General features: G+C 40.2%; 1 protein-coding gene across 3 annotated transcripts in view; it reads right to left on the bottom strand.

Moving 5' to 3' along the window:
- Positions 1 to 16689, bottom strand: part of C4H1orf87 (chromosome 4 C1orf87 homolog) — an 87292-nt gene that overhangs the window by 34775 nt on the left and 35828 nt on the right. Inside the window, exons 4-7 of one of the 3 annotated variants that reach the window (XM_027623508.2) lie at positions 9876 to 10016; positions 9036 to 9299; positions 6535 to 6656; positions 2707 to 2869 (exon numbers count right to left, since the gene is read on the bottom strand). In XM_027623508.2, the coding sequence (XP_027479309.2) occupies positions 2707 to 2869; positions 6535 to 6656; positions 9036 to 9299; positions 9876 to 10016 (690 nt within the window). Of the gene's footprint in view, positions 1 to 2706; positions 2894 to 6534; positions 6657 to 9035; positions 9300 to 9875; positions 10017 to 16689 lie in introns of all 3 variants that reach the window. The other 2 variants (XM_027623499.2, XM_027623518.2) reach the window with 2 other exon arrangements.

Raw genomic sequence — 16689 nt, forward strand, 5'->3', positions numbered from 1 at the left:
TGAATGACTTCCAGTTCCCTGAATTAGCCATGCTCTCTCTCATTTCAGTCCTGTTTCACATTGTTCTTTTTACCTAGAATACCTTTTCCCATCCCTTCCTCTGCCCCTCCTCCTAATTCTTTGCCAAATTCACCTGTCCTCTAAGATTTAGTATTTGCATCATCTTTTTGGAGGGGTTTTGAGCCAGGCTAGCTTGTTGTTCTTTCTCTGTGTTCCAAGTTACTGCCATCACTGCATTTGTCATACAGAACTGTGACATGTTTAAAATGTCATCTTTCCCCTGAGCTCCTGGAGAACTCAGGAACTGAAATCATAATAGTCTCCTGTCCTTAGTGGCGTATTATAGTGCTCAGAACACTGGATGTGGATCTGTGTTGCCTCAGCAATCCTGCCGAATCCATCATTGCATCAAAGATGGGCTAGAGGAACAGGAGGACCGAGTCCACAGAATGGGGATGGTAGATATTTGACATGTTTTTAGACTATTCATTGAGAATGGAAAGTTTCATTCATTTGAGTGGCAAGACCCACAGATTATCCTTCAAGACTGCATTTATTTATCTGAGAAGCTACAGATGATCTGTGAGCCCTCTGAAATGGCTGTGAGGATGGCACCCCCCCCAAAAAAAAACACACAAGGGCACAACAGGGTGCATAGATTTCATGAGAAACTTAAGGAGGTCTGTGATTCTTTCCCCTACACTCCAAGGAGATTAAGAATTGCTGTTCAAAAAGAGAAGCCCTTCCAACTCATAGCCTTTCCCTGTCTACCCTGAAGTCCTATGTCTAGGAACATGAATGTGCGGGCACAGCTGCTGCTGCTTTTTGTATCCAATGTCCCTTGGGCCTCAATTTGTCTCACGTTCTGGGGAAACAGAATTCTATTTTACATGCCTCCCAGACTGCAATATACTTTGAGTGAGTTCCAGATGTCTTAAGAGATGCCAGATGGCTCAAGAGAGACAGACCAGCTTCAAGGAAAATGTGCCCCATTTCCTTGGATATGAACCACAAATTTAAGCTTTCAGGGCCAGCTCTGATAGCCAGTGCTCAATGTGGCCATCACTTGACCCTGGAAATATCCTCCTTCCTTGGGCTGTTTTGAGTAATAATTTAACCAAATACTGATTTTTTTTTTTTTATAATGAAAAAGAAACTAGTGTTTACTGAGTGCCTCATATATTATCGTGGTAAGTGCCTTCACATTCTTACCTTGTTTAATCCTCACAATAGATGCAGGAGATAGATATTTGAAACCCAGTTTGTTTGTTTTTTTTCCAGCTGAAAAATCTGAAGACTCAAAGAGTTTAAGCAAATTTATTTTGATTCATAATTTATTTATGTTTTATTCTATTAGTATCACCTGAGAACTTTCAAGCTTCATTGATGGTATCATGTAATTTCCAATCTAACAAAGAATTGCTGCTTCTTATTCTATTTCCACTGATATTATGAACACAATAAAAGCCATTTATGTTGTGTGGAATCTCCTGCAGTGTGCTCTCTCTCTCCCTCTTTCCAGTGAAACATACTTGCATGTGTAATATTCACATACATACACACACATGTACACACTATCATGACCTTTGCCTTTGCATGGTTAGCTGACTGTGCAAATGAAAGCACAGAGAAAGCTGCTTCTGTCCTGGAATAAGAATCCACTTCCAGCATCCTGTGTCCTTGACTTTCTTAGTAGAATGTCATGTGCTCCTCTTAATTCTCTCAATTCTAACCCCTGTTTACCTAGATGAAAGGCATTTTCCAATCTTTTCTATAGCACTTTCTTTCTTTTTTTTTTTTTTTTTTCCCTGCAATTATAAATCCCTTCTACTCCTCTGGAATTCTAAGTCTTATATCCTGGACTCAAAGGATAATTCCAAATATCTTTTGCTCAATAGAGTTCCAATTCTGGCTCTTAATATCCAGTACTCTACTGTACTTTGAACCCTGGCTCTGCTGCTTACTAGCTGTGGCCCTTGGGTGATTCAATTGGCCTGAGACTCAGTATTTTTCATTAAATGGGTATTATAACATCTATCTGGATTTTGTAGTTATCTGTAAATGTTAAATGAGAGAATGTAAATAAAGCATTTAGTGCAGTGCTTCGCACTTAGTAAGAACTCAATAAAGTCTGGTGGTGACAAGTTGTTGTTGATGAAATTGTAGTAATAGTCATAATTATTACTTTACCTGTATACAAGGTAGCCTCATGACTAGGGTTTGTTTGGCTAAAGACAACACTTGAGTTTATATGGTTCTGGATCCTCTTCCATAAAACACGTCTGCACTGTTAATGCTCTTAAACAGCATGCTAATCTCTATCAGCAATAAATCACATTAGTTCCTAAAAATTGGGTGTTCTAAGGAATGGGATACCACATGCTGATCTCACTGGAAGGTGGTAGAGGGTGTGAGAAATGAACATTTGGCCCTGGAAAAAATATTTGTTATCCATTATGAAATATTATTTGGGTGTTATCCTATTCTCTATTATTAACATAGAACATATCCCCGTGTAAGTAATTCCTGGACCAATTCTGCATATTCTACAATTCCTTTTTGCCTTTGTTTTTCTCCTCTCAGGCACAGAAAACAAACAATTGTATAATGTCATCCACAGGCAGAACACAGATCATAACTGAGCTTTCTGTTAGACCTTGAGGTAGGCTTTGGAGACAAATATATCGGAACTCTAAATTTCGTTACCTTCGCGGGGGGCAGGGAGCCAGAGAAAGAGTGGTCTTCTTTCTGAAAACCCAGACTGAGGCCCTCTAGGTCGAGTTTTCCATGGGTTGTCCTTAGTGCCATCAGGATCTCCAACAGGTCCTCGCCCACTTCTGACCGAAGGCTGGCATCTCGAGGAGTCGTACTGCATGGAGGGTCAGGGGAAAGCCTGTGAAAACATGATCCACCCAAAGCCGCTGCATGTTTTCATACCACATCTCTCAGCCCTGACATACACCGTGAACCCAGAGAACCCACCCAGTAAGGTCTCCTAAGTCTCAGGAACCTGGTCATGAGGTCTGCACATAGAGATTTCATAGATTATCTCCAATCTGTTCCATTCTACTGACCACTAGAGTCTTCTCCAGGAGGCACCAACCAATTCGGCTAGAACAGAAACCAAAATTTGTAATCCACTCTCACTCTTTTTTCCAGGTTGAGAGGAACAATTACAAGTGACCACAGTAGTTTACTTTAGCTGCTTGATCTTACTTCTCTTAAGCCCAGATAATTATTGATGGCAAGTCAAACTTCCAAACTGACCCTTGCCACAGGCAAAGCAAAGTGGATCCTGCCAGATCCCCTATAACCATGGAACCTCTCTGTAGAAGGAAATCTTGAATCAAGTGAACTTCCTGTGTTCTCCTTGACTCCGCAATTTTTATCTGGAAAACCGAGAAAAGTTTTGGGAATAATGATCTTGCAAATGTTTGTAATTATTATGATGGTTTATCTCACTGACTATTGTTACTTCAAATAATAGGTGAAAACCCAAGGGTGATAAAGTGTTAGAGTCATTTATTTTATGAAACTAGTTTGAGATGTTTACTCATTTAGCATTCAAATGATGTGTCATTCCAGATCCAGCTGAACTATCTTCTTGGCAGTGAAGCTTTTCCTAATTTCCACTGTCTCAACGTAAAATGCCATTTCCCTACAGGGACAGTCTCTGACATCTCCCAACCCCCATTCCTGTAAATCAGCTTCCTTTCAGTGGTGTGTCAGTAAACTTAACAACCCGCTGTCCAAGATAATGCCCTGATTTGTTGCATTACTAATTTTCATGGTTTAAGTACTCCCACCATGGCCAACTTCAAACTACAAAAAGGATGTCACTGAAAGACGATCTGGGAAGTGGTGCTAATTGGCCCTCAGTGATGCTCCAGCACCCCATGCTTGATCAGCTCTTTCATAATTCCTTGTTCTTTTCCTAAATAAGTCTCCCTTAGGTTGCAATCACATCTTTATTTCTTTACCTATTGTTTCATGTCTGACTTCCCTACTAGACTGCTCCATCAGATGTGGCTCAAGTCTGTTTTGTTTCTTACTATTTCCTGGGGATCTTGTACAGTACTTGGAATTGATTATTTTTATATGTATTTAACTTTTACTAGAGGTCATATTGTATCTTCTTTTTTTCTTAAAGGATTTTATTTATTTGTATTAGGGAGAGAGAGAGAGGGAGCACACGTGAGTGGGGTGAGAAGCAGAAGGGGAGGCAGAGGGGGAGGGAGGGAATCTCAAGCAGATTCCCTGCTGAGCACAAAGCCTGATGTGTGGCTTGATCTCACGACCCTGAGATCATGAGCTGAGCTGAAATCAAGAGATCGTCGCATAACAAACTGAGCCACCCAGGTCCTCCTGTATCTTCTTTTTGCTCTGTGACTCTTACTTGAATTTTGGCCTAACAGCTCATATTTTCTGAAAGCTTGGTATAGGAAAGAAGGAGTGGCTGTTTGTCTTTATTTGGGTCATATAGTTTCTGCACCCTCCTTCCCAGTTCAGAATGTTCTCCAGCTCAGGAGTCTGCCTCTCAGTCTAGCAGGGGAAAATGCCAGCTATGTGCTCTACGAGACTCTCTTTGCTGAGAGAGCCCATGACCCAGACCTTGCCAATCAGATGTGTCTGTCCCAGATCTGAATCGCAAGTTTTCCTTCCTCTTTCCTTTTCTTGCAATGCCAGTTCCTGGGGGTAGGAATTCGTGAGGCTTTGGCCCCTGTATCCGAAATGCAAGTATGAAATGGGCAGGAGTTGTATGGAACCCATTTGCTTCAGCTGGTGGGGTTTCTTAGGAAACCTGCTGTGGGAGGTGGTTTCATCTGGTCCAACTTAGGTGAGGAGAGCTGTTGCCACAGGTGATGCTGGAGGCTTTTTAAACATCACAGAGCTGCCCCATTAAAGGCTCTACCTGACAGAACATGGGAGGGCCTTTTCCTGAGCAGCATGTTAATTAAAAAAGAGCCTGGGTTCATTATAGGCCATCAGTTCTGCACTTCCACAAACACACTGTCTGGTTTGTATAAAGCAGCACCTTCTCTGATGAGTTCAAAGTGATCTCTTTGTGCACCATTTTTATAGAGTAGGTATCCAGATGTCTCTGCAAGTGGATAATTGGAGGTGCCAATTACATTAAAAAATATTCATTGAGCATCTCCCATGTGCCGGGAACGATGCTGGACACCAAGCTGGCCAGGGTAGACACTATTACTAACCTCAAATGTCAAGTGAGTAATTACAAATACAGTGGCCGTCAGGCAGGGAAAGGACTGTGGGGCCATACCACAGAAAGACAGAGAGATAGAAGGTACTCTAGGGCTCAGGAACGCCTTCCTGTCCAGGACTCATTAAGACCCATATCTGCCAGTGGCACCTCACAGGGCCCAGATCTAATTGTCTGTGTTTTATGAAGTGTGGTTGCTGATTATTAAATATTTCTGGGGCTTAGGGCCCTCCATAGGACAGTTGCTCCCAGAATTTGACTGGTGTACCCACCTGGCAGTGTCTTTCTTTGCCCTTTGAGCCTTGAGGGAAAGACTGGGCCTTGCCAACCTCTGAATTCACTGCGCCCGGCAAGGTGTCCCTGGCAAGCAGCTGGTATTCAATGAGTATAAAAAGGCATGAAAAGGGCACACTGTAGAAAGGAAGCAAGTCCAACACTTGGCCCAGGGCCATTTTTATAGGAAACTACTTTCCTAGAGTGAAGTGATGAATTCCAATACCGTGGCTCTTAACCACTGTGTCCCATTATTTGTAACTGAAAAGAGTGTCTTATGGTAGGATAGTTTAAAAATAATTTAAAAAAAATTCTTATATAGCATTTCCTATGTATCAGATACTGTTTTTAAGAACTTTGCGTTAAGTTACTTTCCAAATCTATGAAGTGAAGGGAAATCTCTTATGGCTCCCATTTCACAATGGAAGCACAGAGAGGGTAAGTGACTAGCTCAAGGTTACACAGCCATTAAATGGCAGAAATAGGAACTGAGCCTAGGATTCTGGTAATGGAGGCTATGCCCCTAACCACTGCACTTTGTCAACTTTCTTGGAGAACACAGGGACTATCATGCTCTACTGTGCCTCCTCTCTAAAGATACTCCTCACATCCTATTTTTACTTTGTGTCATTTCTTTCCCTTGAGATTACATTATTGATTCTGGTACCTGAAACCCTTCTTTGCTAGTGCCTGTAAGCCAGAAGTTCATTGACCAAACATATTTCTGGAATCACACTTTTTAGACTGGAGCTCTGCATCAGTACACAATCATTTCTTATTCTATAATGAGGGTTTTCATTGTCATGTGGCAACCTCATAAAAAAAGACACATGCTTGATCTCAAGAAACCTGTGTAATTGGTGCAAATAACTTTCTGTGCTGGCCTGTCTACGAGAGAGAGAGAGAGGAAATGATAAGCATAAGGTGAAGGGCACAGTAATTCTACACTGGGTGAGCTTTTTGGGTGAATGGCCTCCAAAATCACATCCAGTTCTAGAAGTCTAGGAACGCTATGCCCAAGGAAAGAAAGAAAGTACCTTTGGCCATGATGATGACAACCCTGAGATTTCCTCGGGTTGCTGCCCACAGCTTCTTTGCTTTGGTGTGGATCATCTAAAGCTGCAGCTCTTAAAAACCAGAGGAGCTTTCCATAATTCACCTGAAAATGCAATAGGAAAACAGAACATCCTCATTTAGTGTACACATACGAGAAAGAAAAGCCCATAAGTGAAATGCCTGTTGAGACAGAGTTTTTGGAAATATTTTAATAAAAAACTTTTATTAAGGGGTGCCTGGGTGGGTCAGTTGGTTAAGCATCCAACTCTTGGTTTTAGCTCAGGTCCTGATCTCAGGGTCATGAGATAGAGCTCTGCATCGGGCTCTGAGCTCAGGACAGAGCCTGCTTCAGAGTCTCTTTCCTCCCTCTGCGCCTCCCACTTGTACTCTCTGTCTCAAATAAATAAATAAAATATTAAAAAAATAACTTTCATTAAAAGTTTTTAAACTGGTTTTAAAAAATAGAGTATAATAATTATTAGTGCTCTTTACCAAATATTCCTATTATTCTCCCTTCCTGATTGCACTGTGGTTGGGTAGGGCTATGGGAACATTTCTGGACAATGAGTTGTGAGCAGAAGTGACATGTGTTCCTTCTGGTTGAGGATTAAACTGCTCACACAAGATGCTCCAGAGCTTTCTTTTTTCCCCCTCTGCCAGCACATCCAAAAATACACCAGAGTTACTGCTTCATCAGCCTGGATTTTGGAGCTAAGATAAATGACAATACTGTGACTGACTTACTATGGATATGTAAGTGAGAAAGAAACTTTTGTTGTTTTGGGCCACTGACACTTTGGGACTATTTGTTACTACAGCCTAACCTAGCCTCTAGCTTCTCTCTCTCTCTCTCACGTCTCTTATATATTTATTATATAAAATATAGGCTTATTTTTCGATATATCTAGCAGATTATTTGAGGACAAAGCTTTATTAAGTTAAGTGAAGAATCTCGAGGACCCTCCTCCCCCACCACACACACGCTTTCTGCCCCCCGCCCCCAGGAAAGGACTGAGGGAATGTTGTCCATTTCCATTGCTGGTCTGGATGACATCCTAGGGACTCTGGTGGGCAGACAACTCCAGGGTGCTGGAGGAGGTAACATTTGGGGAGGGAAGCTATATAAGGTTCTGATATAAACTTGGTCTCAGGCCAGAGAATTTGATGGAACTGAAGATTCATAGTGGTTGTACTAAGTGACATTGTATCACTAAATACTTATCATCAATATACAACTAATTATAGTTGGTTAGAGATGGGCATGAGAAAAAACTAACATTTATTTGAGTACCTACTATATGCTAAGCTCATGACGAGGTAATTTGCATCTGTTATATTGCTAAATTCTCATACTACCCTTATGAGGTTGGTTTTGGCCTACTTTTCTTTCTTTCTTTTTTTTTAAGATTTTATTTATTTGGGGTGCCTGAGTGGCTCAGTCAGTTAAGTGGCTGCCTTCGTCTCGGGTCGTGGTCCCAGGGTCCTGGGATCGAGCCCCATGTCGGGCTCCCTGCTCTGCAGGAGACCTGCTTCTCCCTCTCCCACTCCTGCTGCTTGTGTTCACTCTCTCGCTGTGTCTCTCTCTGTCAAATAAATAAATATCTTTAAAAAAAGATTTTATTTATTTATTCATGAGAGAGAGAGAGAGAGAGGCAGAAGCAGGCTCCCTGCTGAGCAGGGAGCCCGATGAGGGACTCGATCCCAGGACCCCGGGATCAGGACCTGAGCCAAAGGCAGACGCTTAACCATCTGAGCCACCCAGGAGCCCTGGCCTGGTTTTCTATCAGCACATGCTCACTCATGATTTACCCACTGCTATTACTTTTTCCTATTGTAGAATATATTCCTCTAGAATTTGCTTGCACTTGGACCGTGCTTTGTATCCACCCACAAATGTAAGCTTGGAAAGTGCAGTGGTCAGAGCAAGAACCGTGGAGTTGTTACTGGGGAGCCTTTATCTCTGCCCTGGCTCTACCATTAATTTTCTGGGTGCACTGCATGATTTCCTTACCCCACTGTGGGTCTTGGTTTCCTAATTAGTAAAATGGTGGTCATAGTATATTTCAAAGATACCCCCCACCTCTAATCCTCTAGGAACTGTCCTGATACATCCTGGGCAAATTAACCATTCTTATCTCAGAATTTACAGACTGACCAACTTGTCAATGAGACTCAAGTGAGCCCATTATCCTAAATCTGAAACACCACCCCAATAGTGCTAGGAGCAGACAGTGAAAGCCAGGACAGGCAAGTCTTTGAAAAAGAAATCAAGCAGGCCTAAGAGACCTTAAACTATTTTCTATTCTCGTCTATTCTGACTAGAAATTTCCACATATGAATAAAAATAAGCTTTCTGTCTTAGGGTTCAATAGTAATACTAAGGTTATTTTTAAGAAAGAAACTAACCTCTTAATTCTATTACTCTGGTGGGTACAAATAAAATAAAAACGAACCCACACTTAAAATAGCAACATGGCTGTACCATTTCTGGAGAGTCCCTCCTAGAAAATCTCTGGCAAAGGATCGTGACTGTTGGTAACTGTAGAGGGACTTCATGCCTCAAGAAAAGGCGGCTCAGTTGAGATTGGAGAAGAAATCCTGAAGAGATAGGATCCAGGGTCTTCAGCTCTTTCTGGAAATTTTCTAGTAAGCCAGAACTCAAAGGGCATGATCTGAGTTCTCTTCTGACCAGGGCAAGAAGAAAAGCATCTTCTCTTGTTGTTCCACTTGGCCTCTGGCCAAAATCCTGACACAAGAGCAACAGCAACAATAAATTAACAGGGCTCTAAAATAAAAAGGCTGAAGGCCAATGCAAGGAAGCAGAAGCCTGGGGGGGGGGGACTTGTATCAGAGCATCCACTTTCAGGCGTGGCCTAGAACAGGACAAGTTGGTAATACTGGAAGCAGGAATTCAATCTGGGTGTATTCATTAGTTTGCAATGCCTCGGGACCTTTGCCTTCAGGAGAAGAAAAGAAGCAAATCATTTTAGAGTGCATACTCTGTTAGAAGGCTCCTTAGGTCATATCACAGGTCTTCTGTAAAATATTTTTTTAATTATAAGGGAATTTAGAATGCCAAGTCTTAGAGACCCATTGGATCTGGGAGGAAGAAGGTAGGAGAAAGATGAGAAGTTCAGGTGAGGCATTTGAGGTTTGCCTGTGAGCTCACCAGGGAGCTTCTTGGAAGCTGATTGGACATATGGCTTCTGATGTCCCCCCGTCCATCCTCAGATTGTCTCATCTGCTCCACATTAAAATCTACAGGCATCAAATAATACTCTTCATCCACAATAGAAAACAAGTCCAGTCTTAGTATAGGTACCTCAGGTTGGTCAGAGCTGTCCCTTGCCATCTGTTCCAAGGGCCGGTCTCTAATGTTTCTCCTGGAGAGGCCATGGATATAGGACAGGGACCGGTCTCCAGTTGGTACCGAGCTGCAGCGGGCATTTGCCTGGCTGGGAATCTTAAAGAAACAAAGACAAATGTTAGTAAGGATCAGAAGGGGAGAGGAAAAGAGAAAGAGGAAAGAAGGGAGAATATGAGTGAGGAACCAATCTCTTAAAACACATTCCCAGTTCCAAATGACTTCAGCCCATATAGTCATTGAATCATTCAGTCCCCAAAGAATAAAGCTTGCCTCAACATCAGTCTCAGCATTATGTGATTAACATCTGACAAATATATTAACAATAAAACAATGCTGTTTCACTTGTGCAAGAAAGAAGGTGTCTGTTGCAGACAATGGAAAAATAGGTAGAATGTAAGGTATTCATAGGCAAAAGTAAAGTTCTTATTAGAAGTAAGAGTATCCTTAAGCTGTTTTATTTTTATTTACTTATTTTTTAAGTAGGCTCCATGCTCAAAGTGGGGCTTGACCTTACAACTATGAGACTGAGGGTCACCTGTTCTACTGCCTGAGCCAGCCAGGCGCGCCCTTAGGCTGTTTTAATTAGCAGGTTGAGGAAGGGCAGCAAAGGCAGTTGTAAGTTTTGTCAAGAATGGAATAGAAGAGATTAAAAAGCCCAGCATGTTATATCCTAAGAGCAATATTATTAAAGGTTACAATAGAATAAATGATGGAACAAAGGTCAGTGATAAAATACCATTCCCTCTTGCAATGGAGTATGGAGTATGGTATATTAATTATGTTTTTTTTTTTAATTTTCTAGATTTTATGATGTTTTGACATCTTGGGCAGCCTTGCTGGCTGGAAGAGACTGCCCTTCCCAGGGTTAATTAATTTCTCTCCAAGCAAATATTTCCGCTGCCCAAAATCAACCCAGTCCAGATACTAGACAGCTGGGGACAGCCCCTAGGCTCAAAGCCTGCTGGAATTTTTCAGACTAGACAGTCCTAAGCTGTTTACCCTACCCTGCCTTGCCTTTCCCCTGGAAACCTCAGTAAAGGCTGTAGCCTGTGCTTTCCCCTCGCTTCTGCCTCCTGACTGAGCCTGGTGCTTCCCCATGTGATCCTATGCTGTCTCATGCCCCCTTTTCGTGGGAAATGTTAAGAAACTATTCTTTCAAAAGCAGTTGTCACTCTGTTACCTTGTCATACCAGATAAAAAAAATAACATTTTGGGTACAAATTGAGACACATGGTTATTTTTAATATCAGACAATTGAAAGGAGACAGTTATCAGAATGATTCACTGAAAACTGAATGTCTGTACTCAACTGATAGGCACGTTAAATAACCTGTCAGTATGGATAGCAACCTACAGGTGCTTTATAGTCACGAAGGATTTTACAGAAAAATCAAGAGGCTCTCTAGAGTGGGAAGAGCGAGCAGGAGTGGCAAAGAGTTCTAGAATAGGCATAAAAATAACAAGACATTTATTGGGCACAGACTCTGTACAAGGCACCATATGGATGCTTTGTTTATGTCATTCCATTTAATCTTTACAACAAGCCTATAAGGGAGGTAGTGTCAGCATCCTTTTATATTTGGAAATCCAAGGCTTTCAGAAGTTAAGTACGTTTATTAAATATTAGTTAAGAAATATTCATGGCTTGCCTAACCTGGGCCAGGCAGGGTGATAGGCCCTACGGTGAACAAAACAGATTTGGTTCCTGCTCTCACAGAGCTCACAGATGGTGAGGGGACAGCAAATACTCGTGACAGCACTGTATGGAGCAGTGAGGGTCACTGTCAGAACTGTCCACCGGTCCACCTGACCTGGACTTGGTGGTCCAGGTCTGGAGGCAATGACATTTAAGTCTAGGCTTGAAACCTGAGTTAGGTTTGGATTTGGATATGCTAACGAGTACGGAGGGAGGAGAAGAGAAGAAGAAAGGGCCCAGGAAAAGGAAACTGGATATTGAAAACCTCAAAGGTACACGCAGGCTCCTAAAAGAGAGAGGAATACTTCCAGGGCATAGTTTAAATTTTGAAAAAGGCAAAAGTTAAGGCTGCAGAGGGAGATAGGAGAAAGGGGGTGAATTGCCTCAAGTCCGATTAGCCTCTGTGCTTTCTTCTGAGGGAAATGGGAGCCACAGAAATGTTTTCAGTAGAGCTAAGACTAGGTCAGAGTTGTCCCAAATTTACCCCCTAGTAAATTGTGCAGATAAGACTTGAACCCTGCTTTGTACCACTACCCCCAGGATGAGAGAGATTCCACATTCATTCAGTCCACAAAGCAGATTCATCCTGTAAAATAATTGGCTAGGCATTTCAGGTACTTCTTAGATCAGTATGTTTCATTGGAAATTATTTGTAATAGAAAACATTTCCATTTTCAGCCACATGTAAATTTTTTTTTGCCTCTGAGAATTGATGCACTTCTATATTGCAGTATTCTAAAGGAGCATTTATCAATACTTCATCATCCCAATGGAGTAAAGGTGTCCCTTTTCTCATTTAAAACACCAAAGTTTATTGAGTGCCTTCGTTGTCAGCACTATGGATACAGGTGAACAAGGCAGGTAGGATTCCTGCCCTCATAGATCTTTCAGCCTAAGTATCACAGAATAAATTTTATGGCTTCTCCTATGGAAAGAGGAATATATATTCTACTCCCAGGACTGCTGTGAGCAATGAGTATTACATGTGAACCCCAGAACTTTGGCTATTTGCTGTATATCTCCCTCCAATAGAGCGTGAACACTGTGTGGGCCAGAACGGTTTTGTGTCCTGCTGACTCCCAGCATTTAAGAACAGTGCCAAATTGGACGAGCAAATAGAGAAACACAGTTTCAGAATGGTGATGATGACTTGTTCAGGCCCAGCCTAAGCGGGGCTCTAGATTTCTCTCTTCACTGACATCAATCACCAAGTGTATCTACAAAGTGTCAAAGAAGATAAAATGGAAAAAAGTTGACTAAGATAATCACCATGTTTCTGACTTCAGGAGTTGCCAGAGTAACTATAAAATCTCCGGTTGTATAGGTTTCTGTCATTTGCTTTACTTTGGATCACAAAATAGTGCTTGTGGATGACACAATAGCCTGAAATGAGTTTGGGGCATAATACCAGTTTTGTGATATTTACCTAGAGGAATTGTTACAAATGGAGCACAGAAATCTAACACAGATTTGGTAATTCTTCTTGGGGTGTTGGAAACTTGCAAGTGTGAGGAGTGTACACAAGTCTTTTTTTTTTTTTAAAGATTGCTTATAAATTATTTTAAAGCGGTTATATTATGGAATCCGTGGACACTTTCCTCCAAGACAAGTAAACACAACAAATTGTCTTAATATTGTGCAATGCATAGCCGGGACTTGGGAGAAAATCCGCAGAGACAGCATCAAATGAAGATATGAAAAGTTCTGTTTCTTCAACATTTTAGACCAAGTTGTTGAAGTGTTCTAGAAAGCTGTTAAATGGCTCAAAAAGGGATCCTAGTGATAATAAACACAACAAGAAAGATGCATATAAAAAGCTTGGTAGGATTTCTCAAGAAATGTAGAATTGAAAAAAAAACAGTATTTCCAAATTAATAGATTTAACATATGATGTTAATATATACCTTAAACTAATACAATATTAGAATTAATCATTTGACTATTTTATTTATGTTTGTGAAAATTTTTATTTTCTTTACATTTTAACTTTATGGAAAGTTATAATTATGGAAAACTTCAAACATAGGCACATGTGCCCAGGATAGTATAATGGAACTCCATATACTCATCACCAAGCTGTAATTATCAACTGACATTCTTGTTTTATTTATACCCACATCACCCGCCACCAGAAAGGAAGTAAACCACAGATGGTGTATTATTTCATCCACATTTTTTTCAGCATACATCTCTATAGCAGGGGTTTTCAGAGTGAGGTCCTTGGGCCAGAAGCCTCAGCATCACCTAAAAATGTGTTAGGAATGTGAATTCTTGAGATCCAGACCCAAACCCCTGAATGTGAGAATTTCTGGGTTCGGGGTCCAGAAATCTGTGTTTTAGTAAGCCCTCCAGTACTTGTAATGCATGCTAAAGTTTGAGAACCACTGCTTTAAGGATAACGACTCTTTGAAAATATAACCATGATAACATTATAATACTTTTAAAAATGGTAATTCCTTAACATCATCTAATTATCCAGTCATTTGTTCCAAATCTCCCAATTATCTGATAAATCTTATTTTTACAGTTTGTCTATTCAAAACAGGAACCAAATAAGATCCATATATTGCAATTGGCTTCAATCTTTTACATCTTTTTAAATTTCTACTTCTTCCTATCCCCTCGCTCCTTTTTGTACAGCTTTTTTCCTTTGCAATTTATTTGTTGAAGAAGCTGTGTTGTCTGCCCTACAAAATTTTCCGCAGTCTGGATTTCCTTGCTTGTATTTCTATGCTTTTTAACAAACTGTCCCATATATTTATTATAAAATAATAGCTAGAACTAGGGTCTTGATCTTCTTCAAATTCAGCTGTTTTAAGCAAGATCGTTACATAGGTGGTACGTTGCCCCATGCAAACAAATGCTGTCAGGTTGTCTTGCTTTGGTCCATTTTTTTTTTTTTTCATTAGCGTTTCGGAAATGATGATATTCTTATCCTATTATCAGTTCTCATTTATTAATAGATTAATGGGAATACTTTTTTACAGAGAAACTGCCGTCATTAACTATTATCTAAAATACAGTTTGTATAGAAAAGGCAAACAATAAATGCTCCTTTGATTTAACAGTTTTAAAAATAGTTTGTTCCCTAGCATTCTTCAGAGGTGACCAATGAATTTTTGTTTTTTTTCTAAAGAATCACTATAAAGTTAGAGATTTAAACATATATAATGCATTTAAATCATTATAATTGCTATGTTTACTGATAGCCAAAATATAAGTGGTTTGGGCTTTTCTTTATTTCCTTTTTTTGTTTTTTTTATAGTGAGAGCCATTTTAAGTTAGATTCCAAGTCTTTTTTTTTTTTTTTTTTTGACAAATCATGGAAGGTGTTTGTTATCTTAATTGCTTTTGGTATAAATAGATGTTCCAGGCTCAAAGCTGGGATTAGCCTTCAGAATTTACTGAACATGATGCAGGTGCTAGGGTACTCATTGCTATATGGTTGGTCATTGTTTCTGTGTTTTTTTTTCAGTGAACAAAGCTAGGAAATCTATTTTCTTAAAAGGAGTTCATACTGATATTCCCAATTCAAATGTAGGTCTTTGGGGTTTTATAAAATCTCATCAATCTTATATCTATATTTCATTTCTCCTACACCAGAAATCCCAAATGTAAAAACACCAAGATAATGACTCGTTTGCTTTATTCTACAATACATACACACAATAACAATATCAACATAATGGTTACTGAAAACATTTGAAGATAGTTTTTCAAAAACTATTTTCCTTAGAGTATACATCCCACTAGAGACACAGAGTGAAGTCATTATGTTTTAAAGTCATTTAAAGTCATTGCCTGGGTGGTTTAGTTCGTTAAGCCTCCGACTCTTGATTTTGGCTCAGGTCATGATCTCAGAGCTGTGAGATCAGAGTTGTGAGATAGAGCCCCAAGCCAGGCTTTGGACTCAGTGGGAAGTCCCTCTCTCTCTCTCCCCCTCTGCCCCTCCACCGGCTCACGCACATGCTCTCTCTCTCTCAAATAAATAAATACATCTTTAAAAAAGTCATTTACAATAGTTCCATTCTCTTTGGTTTTATTGCCAATTAGTACATAGGTTCACGTGGTACCCAGTCTCCAGGCTGGCTCTAAGTAATCCCTGCCTCCTAGGGCTCATGTTCTTGTGCAGTTCTTCCCCCACCCCTTTTCATTAGGATTATCTCTGTAACCAATAGAATACTGTAGTAGAGTGTGTCACTTCTGAGATTAGGTTATTACAGACATTGGACTTACTGCTGTGATTGGGTGCACACACTCTATCTTTCTGGGATAACTCATCTTTGGGATGCCAGATACCATGTCTTGAGCAGCTCTATGGAGAGGCCCAAATACAGAAAAGACTGTTCCCTCTGGCAACAGCCAGCAAGTAAATGAGGCCTCTGTCAGTAGCCACTCAAATAAGCCTAGAAGTGAATCTTCTTGTCCTGGTCAAGCCTTCAGGTGACTGCATTCCTGGATGACATTTGGAGTGAAATTTCAGGGGAGACCTTGAGCTAGAACCACTCATCTAAGCTGCTCCTGGATTCTCGTCCCTCAGAAACAGCGCAAGATGATGTATGGTTATTGTTTTATGTAGCTATGTTTTGGGACAATTTGTTATTCAGCAATAGATAGCTAACACCAACTTATTTTGTTTTTGATTTTTAGGAATTGATTTTTTAATTTTTAAATTTGTTTTATAGTTACGTGAAATATTTATGTGGTTCCAAAGCCAAATCTATAAAAATGACTTATTCAGGGATGGGTTGTTTCTGTTTTTGATCCTTCCAACATTTTTCCTTTATCCCCAAGAGATAACCACTTTTTAAAATCCTTTTTATTAATTCCTTCATTTTTAAAAACATAAGCAATAGATAGATGATAGATAGATACCTCGAAGCATAATCTGTGTACTTTTCTTCACCTTGCTTTCATTTAGTTAATGCTATATCTAGTTAGATTACTCCATACAGTGATAGGTAGTGATATTTATATACTTTAAAACTGTTGTTTATATTGTGATATTCTTCATTCCTTTTTATAGTTTTAAAGGTTTTATAATACTCTGTGTGGATGAACTCTTATTTATTC

The sequence above is a fragment of the Zalophus californianus genome, chromosome 4, assembly GCF_009762305.2.
Source record: "Zalophus californianus isolate mZalCal1 chromosome 4, mZalCal1.pri.v2, whole genome shotgun sequence".
Lineage (NCBI taxonomy): Eukaryota > Metazoa > Chordata > Mammalia > Carnivora > Otariidae > Zalophus > Zalophus californianus.